The sequence below is a fragment of the Eleutherodactylus coqui genome, chromosome 3, assembly GCF_035609145.1.
Source record: "Eleutherodactylus coqui strain aEleCoq1 chromosome 3, aEleCoq1.hap1, whole genome shotgun sequence".
Taxonomy (NCBI): domain Eukaryota; kingdom Metazoa; phylum Chordata; class Amphibia; order Anura; family Eleutherodactylidae; genus Eleutherodactylus; species Eleutherodactylus coqui.
This window is the reverse complement of record NC_089839.1, coordinates 153,593,657-153,609,525: the sequence shown is the minus strand read 5'-3', so window position 1 is coordinate 153,609,525 and position 15,869 is coordinate 153,593,657. Positions and strand designations below refer to the sequence as shown.

General features: G+C 43.2%; 1 protein-coding gene across 1 annotated transcript in view; it reads left to right on the top strand.

Annotated features, from left to right (window-relative positions):
* Positions 1–13,519, top strand: part of LOC136619841 (extracellular serine/threonine protein kinase FAM20C-like) — a 68,986-nt gene extending 55,467 nt beyond the window's left edge. The window contains exons 7-10 of the mRNA XM_066594579.1: positions 391–500; positions 1,202–1,283; positions 5,807–5,866; positions 13,213–13,519. Coding sequence (XP_066450676.1) covers positions 391–500; positions 1,202–1,283; positions 5,807–5,866; positions 13,213–13,459 — 499 coding nt within the window. The 3' untranslated portion in view covers positions 13,460–13,519. The remainder of the gene's footprint in view (positions 1–390; positions 501–1,201; positions 1,284–5,806; positions 5,867–13,212) is intronic.
* The last annotated feature ends 2,350 nt before the right edge of the window (positions 13,520–15,869 follow it).

The window sequence follows — 15,869 nt, the reverse complement described above, 5'->3', positions numbered from 1 at the left end:
TCAACTGCGGGATTCTGCACTGGAAATCCGTGCGTGCCCGTGGACTTGAGACCTTAAGGCAAGTTAAGGGCTTTTACCCACTAGCCTTTTTTTAATGCTGTGATATCGCTGCGTTTTTTTCAGTGGGGCTTTCTAATGTTAAAATCGCATCGCAGAAACTTGCGATTTTTGTGTAATGCGATTTAGAAAGTCCTATTGAAAAAAACGCAGCGATATCGCAGCAATAAAAAAAATGCTAGTGGGTTAAAGCCCTAAGGGAAAGAAAACTGCAGCCTTCAGTGGCAAAGAGTAAAGTTGTTGCATAATACTTAAAGTGTACAACGGCGGCCACTAGTGGCTGATTCCTTGAAAGACAACAGAATCCTTACACTTTATTGTATTTTTCTATAGTTGGGAGAACAACCCAGATTATTGTCAAACGGTAAAAGTGACACCACCATACAATGAGGGAACAAGACTTCTGGACCTAATAGATCTTTCAATATTGGACTTCTTTATGGGTATGCTGAATAAGTTAAAATGTCTATTTTTCATTCAAATATTTGCTTGCCTGTCTTTCTTTCTCTTATCTACAATAATAAAAACATAGATATGACACATTGGGGGGCCAAGTTCACATATTAATATGCTTTTACTCTTAGGGGGAATTGAAGATAGTATTCTGTTTTGAATTGTAGCTAACCACTGTGCCTTGATAACCTCTCAGCCCTATACATCTAACTACTAAAATGTTACAGTATGTGTATGTCTATCCCCATTCTTTTGTTCAACAGATACAATCAATCCAATTGTTACAGTGGTATATTTTATGATTTCAGGCCTATTATGTAAAGTTATGACACCATTGTTAATTATTTAAAAATTCCTTCTTATTCTTCTGTTTTGCTCTCTCCTTTCTAACGGCCCAAGACTGCATGTAAACATTATCCGCAGGTCACAGGCTGCAGACGGTGTCACCATTAGCTGTATAGTGTACTCCATACAGCGTCACGTGACCTTGTCAAATGTTCCTGTAAAGAAAAAGTATATACAGCAATTGGGGTATAGCTGACAGGAAGTTAATATTCTTTTTTCTCTCTCCCAACATATATGTGACAGATTTTCAGTTCCACCATATAAAATGCACACTAGTCATCTTCTTTACTTGTGTATATATATAATGTGTTATGTAATTCATAATCTCCTGTTTATTCCTCAAAAGGAAACCAAGATCGTCATCACTATGAGACATTTGAAAAATTTGGAAACAGTACGTTCCTCTTGCATCTGGATAATGGGAGAGGGTAAGAGAAGCAGACCTATCACAGCAATAAAACTTAGTCTTTAGCCTGAATTCCCAGACCAGGCTCTTACGGGCGGATTTGAATTGTGGGTCTCGATCCATGGTAATATGTGGGTATTGAAAAACATGGACTTTCGTCAGTTCGCTTAGATTCCACAAGCGGAAGAAAAATTGCAGCATGCATTATTTTGGCACGGATTGAGCACAGACAACCTCCGTTGAAGTCAACGGATGTGAGTGCTCCGTCACCCATACACAATTAACACTGCGTATGAGCGGCGGAAACGCTTGCTACTTCGTAGGAAAATAGATAGAAAAGACAGAATGCGTTCTGGAGAGGAGATACGTAATCTTCCGTGACTATTTGCAATTACTTTCTGCGAATTGCCATGGCAACAGGATGCCAGATACCGGCGTCCCAACTTGCCATTGCCTATGATCACTATAACAAGTGATAAGGCATTGCAGAACAGAAGTCCTGAAATGCCTTATCATAACGATCATAAAGAGTGTAGGAAAACTAAAAAATTGTGTTAAAAACAAACAAACAAAAAAAAAACCATTTTGCTTAATTTCCCCATTTGTATAAAATCCCACATATCGTGTCCTGTACTATAATGTGAGCACACTATTTAACCTGATCAGCAAAAGAATGCACAATAAAAGTAATCAAAAAAGTCATATGCACCCCAAAAGGGTGCAAAAAAAACCCTACAGCTTGTGATGCATAACACAAGCCCTCATAGAGCTCCGTCTATGGAAAAATAAAAAAGTTATGGGACTTAGAATGCAGTGATGTAAAAATAATTATAATGGCACCAACTTATTCTGCAGCGCTTACAAAACAGGGGGAACATAGACGATACAACAAAAATAAATAGTGATCAATTAGGAATAAGGGGGTGGGGTAGGGCCAGCTCCAATGAGGAGGTGGGAGATGTACACAGTAGGCAATGTGGACAAGTGTACACAGTAGGCAAGGTGGAGAAGGTAGAACATAGTCCAGGCGTGCAGTGGGATGGAGGGGCGTGTTGTAGGGGTTAGGGGTGGTTAGTTCAGGAGATGCTTCTTCGAAGAGGTGTTTTCAGGACGCGTCTGAAGTTCTGTGTGTTGAGGATATTTTGCCATAGTGCATTCCATAGGAACGGTTGGAACTGTTGGGTATGGACGGTCTGGAGGTTCCTGTAGGTGCGGTAGGTAGGGTGGTCTGGGAAGATGCTGGGGTGTTTGATGGAGAGGAAGAGAAGGTTGTGGTCAGAGAGTGGAAGTTGGTAAAGTGGGAGGCAGAGGCGGTGGATGATTAGATCAAGAGTATTGCCATTTCTGTGAAGAGGGGAGTCTGATAGTTGTAATAGGCTGAGGGAGGAGGTGAGCGTTATAAGCTGGGAGGCAGATGGGGAGGTGGGGTTGTTAGTAAGGATGTTAAATTCATCAAGGATGAGGATTGGAATTTCACAGTATAGGAAGTGGGGAGGCCAGGCGGCAAAGTGGTCCAGGAATAGATTACTGCAACTCACAGAGACGCTGGACAGAAGAGACGTAGAGTGTGGAGTTCGAACGATGAGAAAGTGAGTGAGGGAAATGGGGGGGATAATTTGAAAGGTGCAATTCGGTGAGAATACAACGCCCACTCCTCCTGCTGTTGTCCGGTATAGGTGTGTGAGAGAATTGCAGGCCATTGTAGGAGAGTGCAGCAAGGGAAGCAGTGTCAAATTGCTGTTTGTTTCAGTGAGGGTGAGCAGGTTGAGACGTTTGGTGGTGAAGAAGTCATGGATAATTGGGATTTTTTATTTTTTTTTAAAAAGGGGTTTTATTATGCAAAAGTGGAAAAAATTATAAAATTTTTGATATTGTTGTAATACTGACCCGCGGAAAATATGTGTTGTGTCATTTATGCTGCATGGTTGATGCTCTCAAAAAAACTAAAATAATAGTGTTACAATACGTTATACACAGTCAAAAATGGTACTAATGAAAACTATAGTTCACCACACAAAAAACAAGCTCACATGTCGGCAGAAAAATAAAAAAATTATGGCTTTTCAAAAGAGATGAAAATCCCCCAAAAATCATCAAAATAGGCCATGTCCTTAGGGGGTTAAACCTAACAACTTGCAGACGATTATGTTTATGCCTGCATAAAATGAGCAACTAACGATAGGCAAACTAATTATGGGTTGTCATTCAATCATTGGCCGTGTTTATAGTGAACGATATCGTTCACATTTGCACGATCCAGCAATTTTTTTTTAACGATCGTTCCACGGACAAGGGCCCTGACAGACCCGGCAGTGGAGGATTGACCAGTCTGAAATAGATCAAGTAGAGAAGATTATTTATTTTGTTTTAAACAATATATTTATTGACTTTTTGACAAATTTGTTCAATAGAAAAAAAAAATATTTGAGTATAGACATGAATTAATAGGGTCATAGGCTTCATTGCTTAAATTGAAACCGGTCAAACATTATTGAAATAAAAGTAATTGAAAGTGAACTGGTCAAATTATGTATTCTCAAATCAAATAAAGAATGGTAGAGCGACTGCTACAATAGGTCAGCTGTAAACTGACTGTCGTTAGAGTATTAGTTTAAGGATACAGCAGGTAAGAGCTCTGAAGCCAAAACGTCCAATCACGCCTGAACCTTCCTTTGTTTATTGAAAGCACTGGAATGCATGCCTTCACGCCAGCAATTATTATTGACTGACTTGATTACGTCCGAGAAGGGGAGATGGAGTTACCATACTTGATCCACATGCAACTAAGATATGCATTATTGGGCGTTGGTCTGCAGCTATGTTTAGAAGATCCAGAGCAGGATTAGCAGTTCGTTTCTGCGAGTGTAAAGAAGAAAGCAAAGGTACAGAGCTTTCAATGCCTGCGAATCCTCCGTGTGGACGCCGACTGCAGATTCCGCAATGGGAATCCGGTCATGTGAAGCCGGCCTAAGGCTATGTTTGTAATGACTTTTAGGCTCAGTTGTTTTAACTTTTCATTCACTTATAAAACAATCCAACATATCCATCATGGATCCCTTAAAAATAGAAACCATATTATCAGGGCAAACAAAGTACTAAAGGTGAGTTTACATGGAATGAATGTCGGGCAAACGATGCCCGGCACTTGTCCCTGTGTGTCCTCGCTCCCGTGTTCCTGCACGGTAGCTTGTAGTGCTAGTTCGCTCACAGACAAGCATAAACGATGGACGATGAGTGTAAATAGCGGCCGTTCATTACTGAACAGCTGCTATGTTATGTCAATAGAGAGGCGCGGAGTGCGAGAGGAGAGAAATCTCCTGCTGTCTCCTCGCTGAGAGCTAACGATACTAGCTCCCGTGCAGGTGCACAAGAGCAAGTATGTGCGGGGACGAGTGTCAGGCATCATTTGTCCGACAGTCGTCTCGTCTAAAAGGGCCTTAAGTTTCGACTAAAGAGCACTACAGAATCTGCAAAAGAATTGTTAGTGCATTAGCACTGTGCTTGTTTCCTTGGCAGTAACATCTACATTATCGTCATAGAGCTAGCACAACACGCTCTTGTGTTATTTGCATTTGGTCTTCTGTCACCCTGATCAATTTCCCTGGAAAACTGCAGAAAATACTAACTAAAGTTGTTACTTTCACACGAGGGATAGTAAACCAATTTCAGCCTACAGAAAGATGTGTGGGGACAAGCAAAGTAGTGAACATGATGGCCAGAACTAATCGCTGGCTAGAATTATGATTCTATGGTATTATGCTTTATGTGCCTTCACACTAGAACTTGTCTGATGTAGGGGTAGAAGTAGGGTTTCCACATTTTCAGGGATTCTTCAATTGTAAAAAATATTGGGAATATTTACTGTAAAGACATATGAGACAATTCTGTGGCCTCTAAAGCAGTGAAGTTATTGCCCATCGTATGCAAGCTACCATCAATATATAGTAGTTGTAGGGTGATCCTCACGGACCTTAGGCATAGTAGTCCTGTTAACCTTTCCACTTCACTTCAAAGTCTCCCCTCTAAACTCAAGATGCCAAAATGCACCTATTACTGATGAGCACATACAAAGATGAAAAATGGAGAATTAATGTAAGATAAAGTAGTGAGCATTTAAAAATGTAAGGATGCATGGTAAACAGAATCTTATTTTACATAAATTTGAATTCTATAATAGAAATGTTTCATTCAAATGCTTCTTTCCCCACTGGAGGCATTCAGATAATAAGATCTCAGTTATTAATTTTTTAATGTGTTCATATGTATGCAAAAAGATGGATGAGAAGAGCAGAATTATTTAATGTTTTGTTTTTTTTCATTGCCCATTGCCAATATATTCTGCAGCATCAGTACATGTATAGTGCTGCAGTGAAGTGTAGTATGTCTACCTGTACTAAACTCTAGGCATACCTTGTACTGTAGACATAGGTTGTACTGGTGCTATAGGAGGATACTCTACTTAGAACTAAAGGCAAAAAACAATAATGAAGTTCATTGATGTAGGATTGGAAGTAATTAGAACAGCATGTTTTTTTTCCCTCTTAGGTTTGGGCGTCACTCATATGATGACCTGTCTATTCTTGCACCTCTTCAGCAGTGTTGCAGGTTAGTCATGCTAAGGCTTTCCAAAGATAATAGATTTGTGTTACTGGAGCCCACTAATTTTAGCAGGATATGCCAGCAATCCAATTCTGTGGGTGCTTGTAGACTGTCTCATGAGAACATATGCCATAGGAACGCCTTCTCTTCTCTTTTCCTGAAATGACATTGGGCACTGGGTCTCATTTAAATGCTAAATTGTGTTGCTTTCAATACTAATATACTTTAAGACGTTAAAACATCATTATGTTAACTACTTATTTATTTCTAAGTAGTAAAATATTATGGCCAATAGCCACAGCTGGCAGTTTCCATTACCTACACTTCCCACCATTAATGGCCAACAACACCTTTAGCCCCTTTGGTGCGGTGCACTGTTCTACCTTATGACAGTGTTTCTCATAGGGTGGGAGGGTGTGTACACAGCCAGTTCCCCTCATAACCTTTCCCCTGCCTAGAACGTATCTCCTACTTTTTTGCAGTGGCACTTCAGTAGCTAAGAAGATGTAAGATAGTCCTTTCTTTAAACGGTTCTATCTACGGCTGTAGGAAGAACTCTGGCTGTGGTTTTGTATTAAACCTAACAGTCTTCTGTTTAAAACAAGACCAAGATTAAAGCTCTATTTGCAATACAGCCTGAGATGTAGCCATATAAAGCCATAAATCTGCAGCCCTTATTTCTGACTTTATTTCTACAGCCTGCATATCTGACTGTATTCCGAATCAAGTTTTGATTCTGGTCTTGTTTTAAAGATAAGAATCTTGGTTTTAACCCTTTGCAATCCAATTTTGGATTCAGGGTTTCCTTGTAGGTTTTTTTTTTTCTGCCATTATACAATGGTGCTATCTGCTGGCTAGAGCCAGTACTGCAGTATGGGACATGCTCGATAGGCCCCCGACAACAAAGCAGCCAGTAATATACAGTAAGAATACCCTGCCGGCTGTTTTCCGATATCGGAGCTGTACAGCTTTTAATCAGAATGGCTGACGACGTCAGACAGTGGATTGGAAAGGGTTAAAACACCAAAATGAGTGCACTGATTTTGGTGTTTTAAAATCAGCAATATAACCTGAGATGCATCAAGTTGAAGTTGATACAGCAAGTAGATGTGAGTTTTAGGCACAAATGTATGTTAATGCACTTCTTTAGAGAATTATTTGTTTTACAAAGTTACATAAAAATGGACACATATCTGTCAACAGCCCATTAAGACAATGGCAATCAGCAGGTTGTTTACATTCAAAAAGTAAATGGGTATGATTTTTTTATTTTGTAATTTAAATGAACATGTCAAAAGTGTTCTAACTATTGGAGGTGTAGGATGTCCAAAACAACTGGCAACAAAAGGATTTTAAGTCCAGCACATACACCCAGATTTCCCATCCTCAACCAATCCCAGTGGGTTTTGGGTTATTGTAGGCACCCCCTACCACTGGCTGGAGGATGCAAGAGCAATGGGTTTTGTTTGGCTCTGTGAAAGTCCTACTAGTTCTTGTTTGGCTTCTGATTTTGATCTCTGCCTGTGTAACCAACTATCACACATTCTGATTGCCCTGACCTCGGCCTCTTCTTTGACTATGATTCACCTGATTTCCACCTGCCTTGACCATCTGCCTGTCTCTTTATTTTGCATGAACCTTGCCTGTCCTAACCTTGGCCTTTTATATTGACTACATCTCTGCCTGTCCCTCTGGTACCTCTTAGAGTAGCGGCTTGGTTGCCCCTGCAGTGAAGACCAGATCTCTCAAACAGAGGTTACAGTGTGAAAACTAGGGGACCCCTAGGTATAGCCCTAAGAAGTTACCCAAATCCCTACCCGATCAGTGGCAAAATGTGTCCACACCCTCTGCATGACATGTATTTAATATGCAAATAAGGGAGATGGAACAATACTTCTGCAGCACCACCTATGGGAAGGCATACTCAATGTTAGACTCTTTATACGAGCTTTATAACATTGACTAGGAATTGAAAGCTAAGCCAGAATCCATACACAGCTGTTTTGGGGTGTTTGCCCCTCCTCAGTGTGCAATAGGTTTCTGGCTTGGCTAGCGAGAGGCCTATGATGTGGGTCAGGAACAATATCTTTTCTCCTTAGGTAGAGGACCTAAAACATGAGTGGGTGAGGAGACTGATAAAGCCATTCATGCTCGTCTGGGTAATATGCAAATAAGAGGGATGGAACAATACCTCTGCAGCGCCACCTATTGGAATAGAGAAATAAATAGAGTTGGGCGTGGCTATAAGAAACCAATAAAGTAAAAGAAGTTTATCGGTGTCTGTGTAATTCATTGTTTTAAGTAAAATGTCTCTCTATATCTTCTTACATCTTTTTAACCCCTTAGTGACAGCCCTATCGTAAAACTACATCCTGCTGTTGCAGGACGTGTATGGAGGGAGGTAGCGCCGCTATCTCCCTCCATACAGCGCGGGCATCAGCTGTTTATTACAGCTGACACCCACGGGCGAAATATCGGCCGTTCGGCTGATCACGGCTATTAACCCTTTAAATGCCCCGAACCCTGTTTGGGGGTCCCGCACGGCCCCCCCGCGGTGAGATCGGGGGAGCCGTGCAGGTGTCATGGCAGCCGGGGACCTAATGAATGGCCCCAGGGCTGCCTTAGCAGACTGCCTATCAAGCCATCCACACAGGGTGGCTTGAAAGACTGCCTGTAAAAAAGCAGTATGACGTAATGCCATAGCATTACGTCATACTGCAGGAGCGATCAAAGCATCGCTTGTTAAAGTCCCCCAGGGGGACTTCAAAGTAATGTAAAAAAAATAATCAATAAAGTTTTTTTAATTGTTAAAAAAAAAAAGTTATAAAAGTTTAAATCACCCCCCTTTTGCCATATCCATTATTAAAAAATCAAAATCATAAAATAAAAATATGTATTTGATATCGCCGCGTCCGTAAAAGTCTGATCTATCAAAGTTGTGCATTATTTTTCCCACACGGTGAACGTCGTCTGAAAAAAAAAATAAAGAATGCCAGAAATACACTTTTTTAGTTACCCTGTCTCCCAGAAAAACCGCAATAAAAAGCGATCAAAAAGTCTTATGTATTCCAAATTGATACTATCGGAAACTTCAGGACATCCCGCAAAAAATGAGCCCTTGCTCAACTACGTCGACGAAAAAATAAAAAAGGTATTGCGCGCACAAAATGACCGCAGAAAATAATTGAAAAAAATTAAATATCTTTAAAAAAAAAATAAAAGTACTACAGCAAAAAAAATACTATACAAGTTTGGTATCGTAGCAATCGTACTGACCCATAGAATAAAAATATCAGGTCGTTTTTGTTGCAATTTGTGTGCTGTAGAAACAGGATGCACCAAAAGATGGTGGAATGTCGTTTTTTTTCCATTTCTCTCCGCTGAGAATTTTTAAAAAGTTTTTCAGTAAATTATATGGTACAATAAATAGTGCCATTGAAAAATACAACTCATCCCGCAAAAAACAAGCCCTCATACAGCGACATCGATGGATAAATTAAGGAGCTACGATTTTTTAAAAGGGAGTAGGAAAAAACAAAAATGGAAAAAAGCAAAAAAGCTCCGTCACTAAGGAGTTAAACAATGGCTTTCCTTGAGTGTATGGCAATAAATTGATTTGCAAAGATTACTACCATTTTAAGGAAAATTCAGACATGTATGAGGTGTCTGTAAACAGAGAAGCAGAATGATACAGCTCTAAAGGCTCCTGTCCACGGGCATAGTGATATTCCATGGCAGATCTCCGCCGTGGGAACCGCCGCCGGGGAGCAGAGAAGAGCTGACAGCTCTCCGCACTAAGCCTAATCAAATAAACAGGTGAGGCAGCACATGGAAATTAGTCTTCTTACCAGTCGATTTTCATATAAAAGTCAAATCTTTAATCGTAGTCCAAAAAGTTAAAATGCGACGTTTCGACCAATAATTCTATGGTCTTTGTCAATTATATACCACATACAGCAATGTTCCAAATAAATTGTGACAGACCCCATCACCAAACAGGTACACACCCACAATTAGTTAAAAAAGACTTACAGGTGTTACTCAGGTGTCCGCTGTGTGTTGCCATATTGGGAGTGTCATAGCTCAGCGCCATCCTACTAACCACGCAGACAGATCCCAGATAGGCTCATCGCGGAGAATCGCGGCAAATCGCAGCATGCTGCGATTTAAATCACACGAGCGGAAAACAGCTATGATTGTCCGCTCGTGGACAGCGGGACTGCGCTTTTCGTAGTAGTCTATGGAAAGCATTCACTGCATTCCCCACAGTCGGATTATCGCCGCGGGAAATGCAGTCAAAAATCGACCTGTGGACAGGCAGCCTAAGACACAAAATAAAAATATTTTTACACAAGGCATTACCCGTTTCTTCCTCACCTAGAAGAAGTTGGAAAAAAAAATCCAACTTTTGCCTTTCTTACAACAAGGGTTATACAAAGAAGCTGTATATAAAAAAAATAAATACAAAATGATAAAATAGGATTTTGATATGTAGTTCATTCATCAAGTATTCTAAGGCTACTCTAACACAGCTTGCTTTTTACCACGATTATCGTGACCTACGAAATGCAGCGCTAATCACGTTACAACGCCTCCAATGATTTTAATGAGGCTTCATAGACTAGTGCTCAAACATGGCGTTTCTAACGCCGCAATTTTTGAGCACCAGAGCAGTGGTCCCCAACCTTTTTTGCACCAGGAACCAGCTTCAAGCACAACCATTTTTCCATGGTCTGACAGGGTGGGATGGGACAGGGGCGGGGCTTTGGTCATATAGGGGCGGGGTTTCAGTGGCTTCAGTAGTAATGCTATTACTACTGGGGCCAATATAGGGCACATTATTACTAATGGTATCCCCTATATCCGCCCCAGTTGTAATAGTGACACCCCACAGCGGCCCCTGTAGTAATAGTGACATCCCACAGCGGCCCCCAGTAGTAATAGTGAAATCCCACAGTGACCCTCTGTAGTAATAGTGACATCGTACTGCGGCCCCCAGTAGTAATAGTGACATCCTACAGCGGCCCCCAGTAGAAATAGTGACATCCCACAGCGGCCCTCCGTAGTAATAGTGACATCCCACAGCGGCCCTCAGTAGTAATCGTGACATCCCACAGCAGCCCCCAGTAGTAAAAGTGACATCCCACAGCGGCCCCCAGTAATAAAAGTGACATCCCACAGCGGCCCCCTGTAGTAATAGTGACATCCCATAGTGGCCCCCTGTAGTAATAGTGACATCCTACAGTGCCCCCCCAGCAGTGACAGTGCCCCCCTGAGACCCATATACTTACGTCCTCCCCCTCGTGGAAGCGCTGCTGCTCCTCTGCCTGACGCACCTCTAGCAGCGATGATCCCCGGTGCACACTGTAACATCAGTGTGCTGCCAGACGCCGCCTCCTCCTGCTCTCGTGGAACCAAGTAGGAGACATCAGGAGAGGGGGGTGGAGGATCCCGGCTGCACACTGACAGCACATTTACTGCTTAGTGAATATCGGTAGGGGAGCCGCGGCCCCTGCTGGTATTCAGTACCAACGTGGTGAGCGGCCGACGGCCAGCGGCCGACAGCCAGCGGCAGTGCTACGGACCGGCAAAAAAAACCCAATGGCCCGCTCCTGGTCCACGGACCGGTGGTTGGGGACCCCTGCTTTAGAGGTCCCCAATGATCCATGTAACACGCAGAGCCGCATTCAGAAGAAACCCCAAGTTGATATACAAAATCGGGAAGTATCAATCACAAAATAAGCAAAACCTTCCTGTGCTTGTATGGTGCTCCTCGTATCAGTAAAGGAGAAAAATTCAAGATCCAGTCCAAAATAGTTTTATTTTCTAATTAAAAGGTCCAAGTTCAATCCATCATAAAATAGCATAAAGTGATTCTGCTACAAATATGAATGCAGTGCAACGCGTGTTGGCATATACTAATGCCCTTATCAAGCATAAAAACCTTTTCATGTAGTGCAGCTATATATAATCATACATACTATGTGTCTGTTTGAGAGGAGACCGCAGTCCCAACGCCAGGCACATCCGCTGCAGCTATGACGCTAGTGGAGTGTCATAATCCTTAGAGCGCTTGCTCCCCGTCTCTCGAAACCCATATGCGTATTTTGTTACAAGAAGGTTTTCTTATTAAAGTCATTCATTCTTTTCCTGCTTATCTGATCTGGGACAAGATCTGTTTCATACAAAATGGGTTCAGCAAGTGCTTTCGCATAAGCAGTCAAATTATTTCCCGCCAATTGACTCTTACAGTTCTGGGTGAAGTACTGGCGTCACATGACAAACCACTGTTCATTATCAAGACTGTATCTATTATTTGTGCCACTGTGCTGCGAACTAGCAGGACACCTTTGCCGCCATTGTCTGGAGAGATTGCAGAGCCACCCGTGACATCCATCTTCCAATCCCCGTGGTCTCCCCAACTTTGGCGTGTCTCGCTCAGGCTCTGCACTCTGCATGTACGTAACTCACAAGTCACGCACACACAAAAATTTGATGGACAAGTGGTCGTTAGGAGTTTGATATACTTATCCCAGGCATGTTTGATAAGTTTTGATCTTGAGCCTTTTCACCATTTTTGTAGCTGGCCTTCTGTCTTATCAATGTCTTTCTATAAATGAGGTCTTCAGAACTGTTCACAGTATCCCAGATGTGGTCCCACCAGAGCGCTATACTGTGCATGTGCTCTCCCATAGAAGTATATAGTCAGATATTCATACCACATGTTGCATTCAGAGGGGGACACCGGTGGATCGCAGTAGCTTACTTTTTGGTGCTGTGCGGACATGTCAAGTTCCCTTTAAGGATGTCACAAAATAACTTCTTTTGTAGTTGGAAAATTGCTTCAGAGTGACCTCCATTCTTTAGTAGGCAACTCAGTACCTCCTTTTCATTTCTAAAATCATATTTAGAGGGAACCTGTCATCTGGTTCATGCTGCCCAAACAGTGAGCAGCATGAACCTGGCACAGGTACGCCTGTTGAAAGTTTGACTCAGAATGGTGCTCTGAGTCAAAGAAGTGGGTCATGCCATTATTTCCCTACCTGCGGCATGTTGACTGACAGCTCTTTCTCTGCTTGCATATAGGGCAGCGCTGTAAGTTAATTTGCTGCAGGCAGGGAGAGTCCGGTGCGCCCCACATCTTTGATTCAGAGCTCTATTCTAAGTCAAACTTTAAAGTGTGTTTATCCGCAGTGCTTCAAAATAAGACATACAGAAGGCAATAGGAATATCTGTCCTAGCTGCCCGAACCCAGTGACAGGTTCTTTTTTTATAATCCTTTTACATTTAAAAATCGATTTATCAGTAACATGTTGTCATTATATTCATAATGTTACGTTTCTTCTATCTAGGATAAAGAAGTCAACGCTGCAACGTCTTGAGCTACTTCATACTGAACCATATCGCTTGAGTGATGTCATGCGGGAATCTCTTTCCATGGACCCTCTTACCCCCATCCTGTCAGAACCACACCTTTTAGCCCTTGATCGCAGGCTGGGTATCATTCTCAATGTTGTGAGAAAGTGTTTCAAAACACAGGGACAACATCAAGTGGCCTATGATGACCTAGTTATGCTCAGCAAGGAAACAAATGTATAAATTTGGCATTGCCTTCTAAATACCACTGAACTGGTCACACCTTAAAGTTAATGTTCATGCTTGAACCCCATTTAGATATTTTTAAATCTAAACAGGTCCCAAATACAGTGCTGATATTTTTTCTTTAATATACCTTTTTATTGTTTGGAACTCTGGCTTTCTGATACAGAATTCCAAATCCTCGACATAGACATCTAGTTAACTGACATGATAACAGCCTTATCAAAATCATTTCCAAGTTCGGTAAGGAGTCGGACGCAATGCTATGTGAGTCATGTAGACCAATGTTACTTTTATAAGCTGATATTAAAATACTGCCTCAGGTTCTTGCCAAGAGAGATTCAATACTGTGATACATGTTGTGGTATAAAGATATTGATAAAGTGCCCCCCAAGTATCCATAGTAACTTGCCGTTCAGGACACTAGGAAAGTTGAGCTGACATCCTTCTCCCCCATCCCCCTTCACAGTGGCCAGGCCAGGCCATCCCCCATACATGTGGCCATAGGAAGTTCTTTGTTTGGATGGCAATAAAGTAAAGGCAGTGACAGGTAGATGTTAATTGACCCCCCTACTAGTGAAGCTTAACACCACGGACAGGGGCGTAGCTAGAGGCTCATGGGCCCTGGTGCAAAAGTTTAGCTTGGGGCCCCCCTACAAACCCCTCCAACCCCCACTCCTTTTCACGGCTACTCCTTGTATATCACTTTTAGCTACATTACTGTTTTTTTAAATGACCCATCAATAGATCATTAGTAATGAGGGGTTTTAGCAGAGTTTTAAAACATCCAGAACACAAGCCTCAAGGCATGCTTCACTTCCTCAGGAAAGAAAATGTATGTATGTGTATATATATATATATATATATATATATATATATATACACACACACACACACACACACATATACATTGGAGGCAGCATAATAACAATACATACAATAGAGACAACATAAGCTAACTTTATATAACATGTTAGGGCTCGGCCAGGTTTTCACCCCCTATTATGCGTGTGTTGCGCACACACACGTGGTGCGCAGGGAACTGAGGCAATGAAAGTCAATGGACTGCGTGTAGATATGCAAGAGAAATAAATCCCAGCATGCTCTCTTTCTTTGTGTACCATGCAACGTGAGCCCTGTACACTTGTATGGGCTGCATGTGATAAACCGCCCATACGCAATACATTGTTGTTTCCATACGCATTGACACTCTAAACACTCCCCATCACATGGAACACCCCTTGTCGTCGTCGCCCCCCCCCCCCACTCCCCATCACATGGAACGCCCCTTGTTTTCCCCCCACACACTCCCCATCACACAGAACGTCTCTCGTTCCCCACCCCCCACTCCCCATCACACAGGATCCCCCTCATTCTCCTCCCCCCATCACACAGTATCCGCCTCGTTTTCCCCCCATTACACAGGATCCCCCTCGTCCCCCCCATCACACAGGGCCCCCCTCGTTCACCCCCCATCACACAGGGTGCCCCTCGTTCTCTTCCCCCCCCCCCCCCATCACTCAGGGTCCCCCTCGTTCTCCCCCGCCCCATCACACAGGGTCCCCTTCGTTCACCCCCCATCACACAGGGTCCCCCTCGTGCTCCCCCCCATCACACAGGGTCCCCCTCGTGCTCCCCCCCATCACACAGGGTGCCCCTCGTGCTCCCCACCCCCATCACACAGGGTCTCCCTCGTGCTCCCCCCCCCAATCACACAGGGTCCCACTTGTTCTCCCCTGCCCATCACACAGGGTCTCCCTCGTTCTCCCCCACCCCATCACACAGGGTCCCGCACACTGACCGCAGTTTCAGCCCCACTTCAGTAGCCTTGAGCAATTCCAGCAACCTCATTGGTTGTTGGGGACACACCTTCCTTTCAGATGTGCCCGAGGATACAGTTACACAGAGCTGTGCACGAGTAGCAGGTGCTGACAGGAATACCGTTACACAGATCTGCCGTGTATTCACAGAGCTGTGGAAGCACGAGAAGCAGTGAATACACCGCAGATCTGTGTAACTGTACTCCTGTCAGCACCTGCTTCTCGTGCACAGCTCTGTGTAACTGTATCCTCGGGAACATCTGAAAGGAAGGTGTGTCCCTAACAACCAATGAGGTTGCTGGAAGTACTCAAGGCTACAGAAGTGGGGCTGAAAAGAAAGATATGCGCGCGGGCCGGCAGCTTCTCCTGCAGAGGGGAGGAGTCTGAGCTGAGGTCCGGGAGGAAGCGCCGGCGTGCAGGAGAAGCTGCTGGCCGGCAGTAACTGCGGTCAGTCCGTGTGAAAGAGGGCCTCCGGGGGCTCAGGGGCCGGGTCACAACTGCGACCCCAGCACCCCCTATATGTACGCCTATGACCACGGATATTTCTCATAGACGTTCTGGTACCACGATTGCTAGTGTTCGTATCAAAG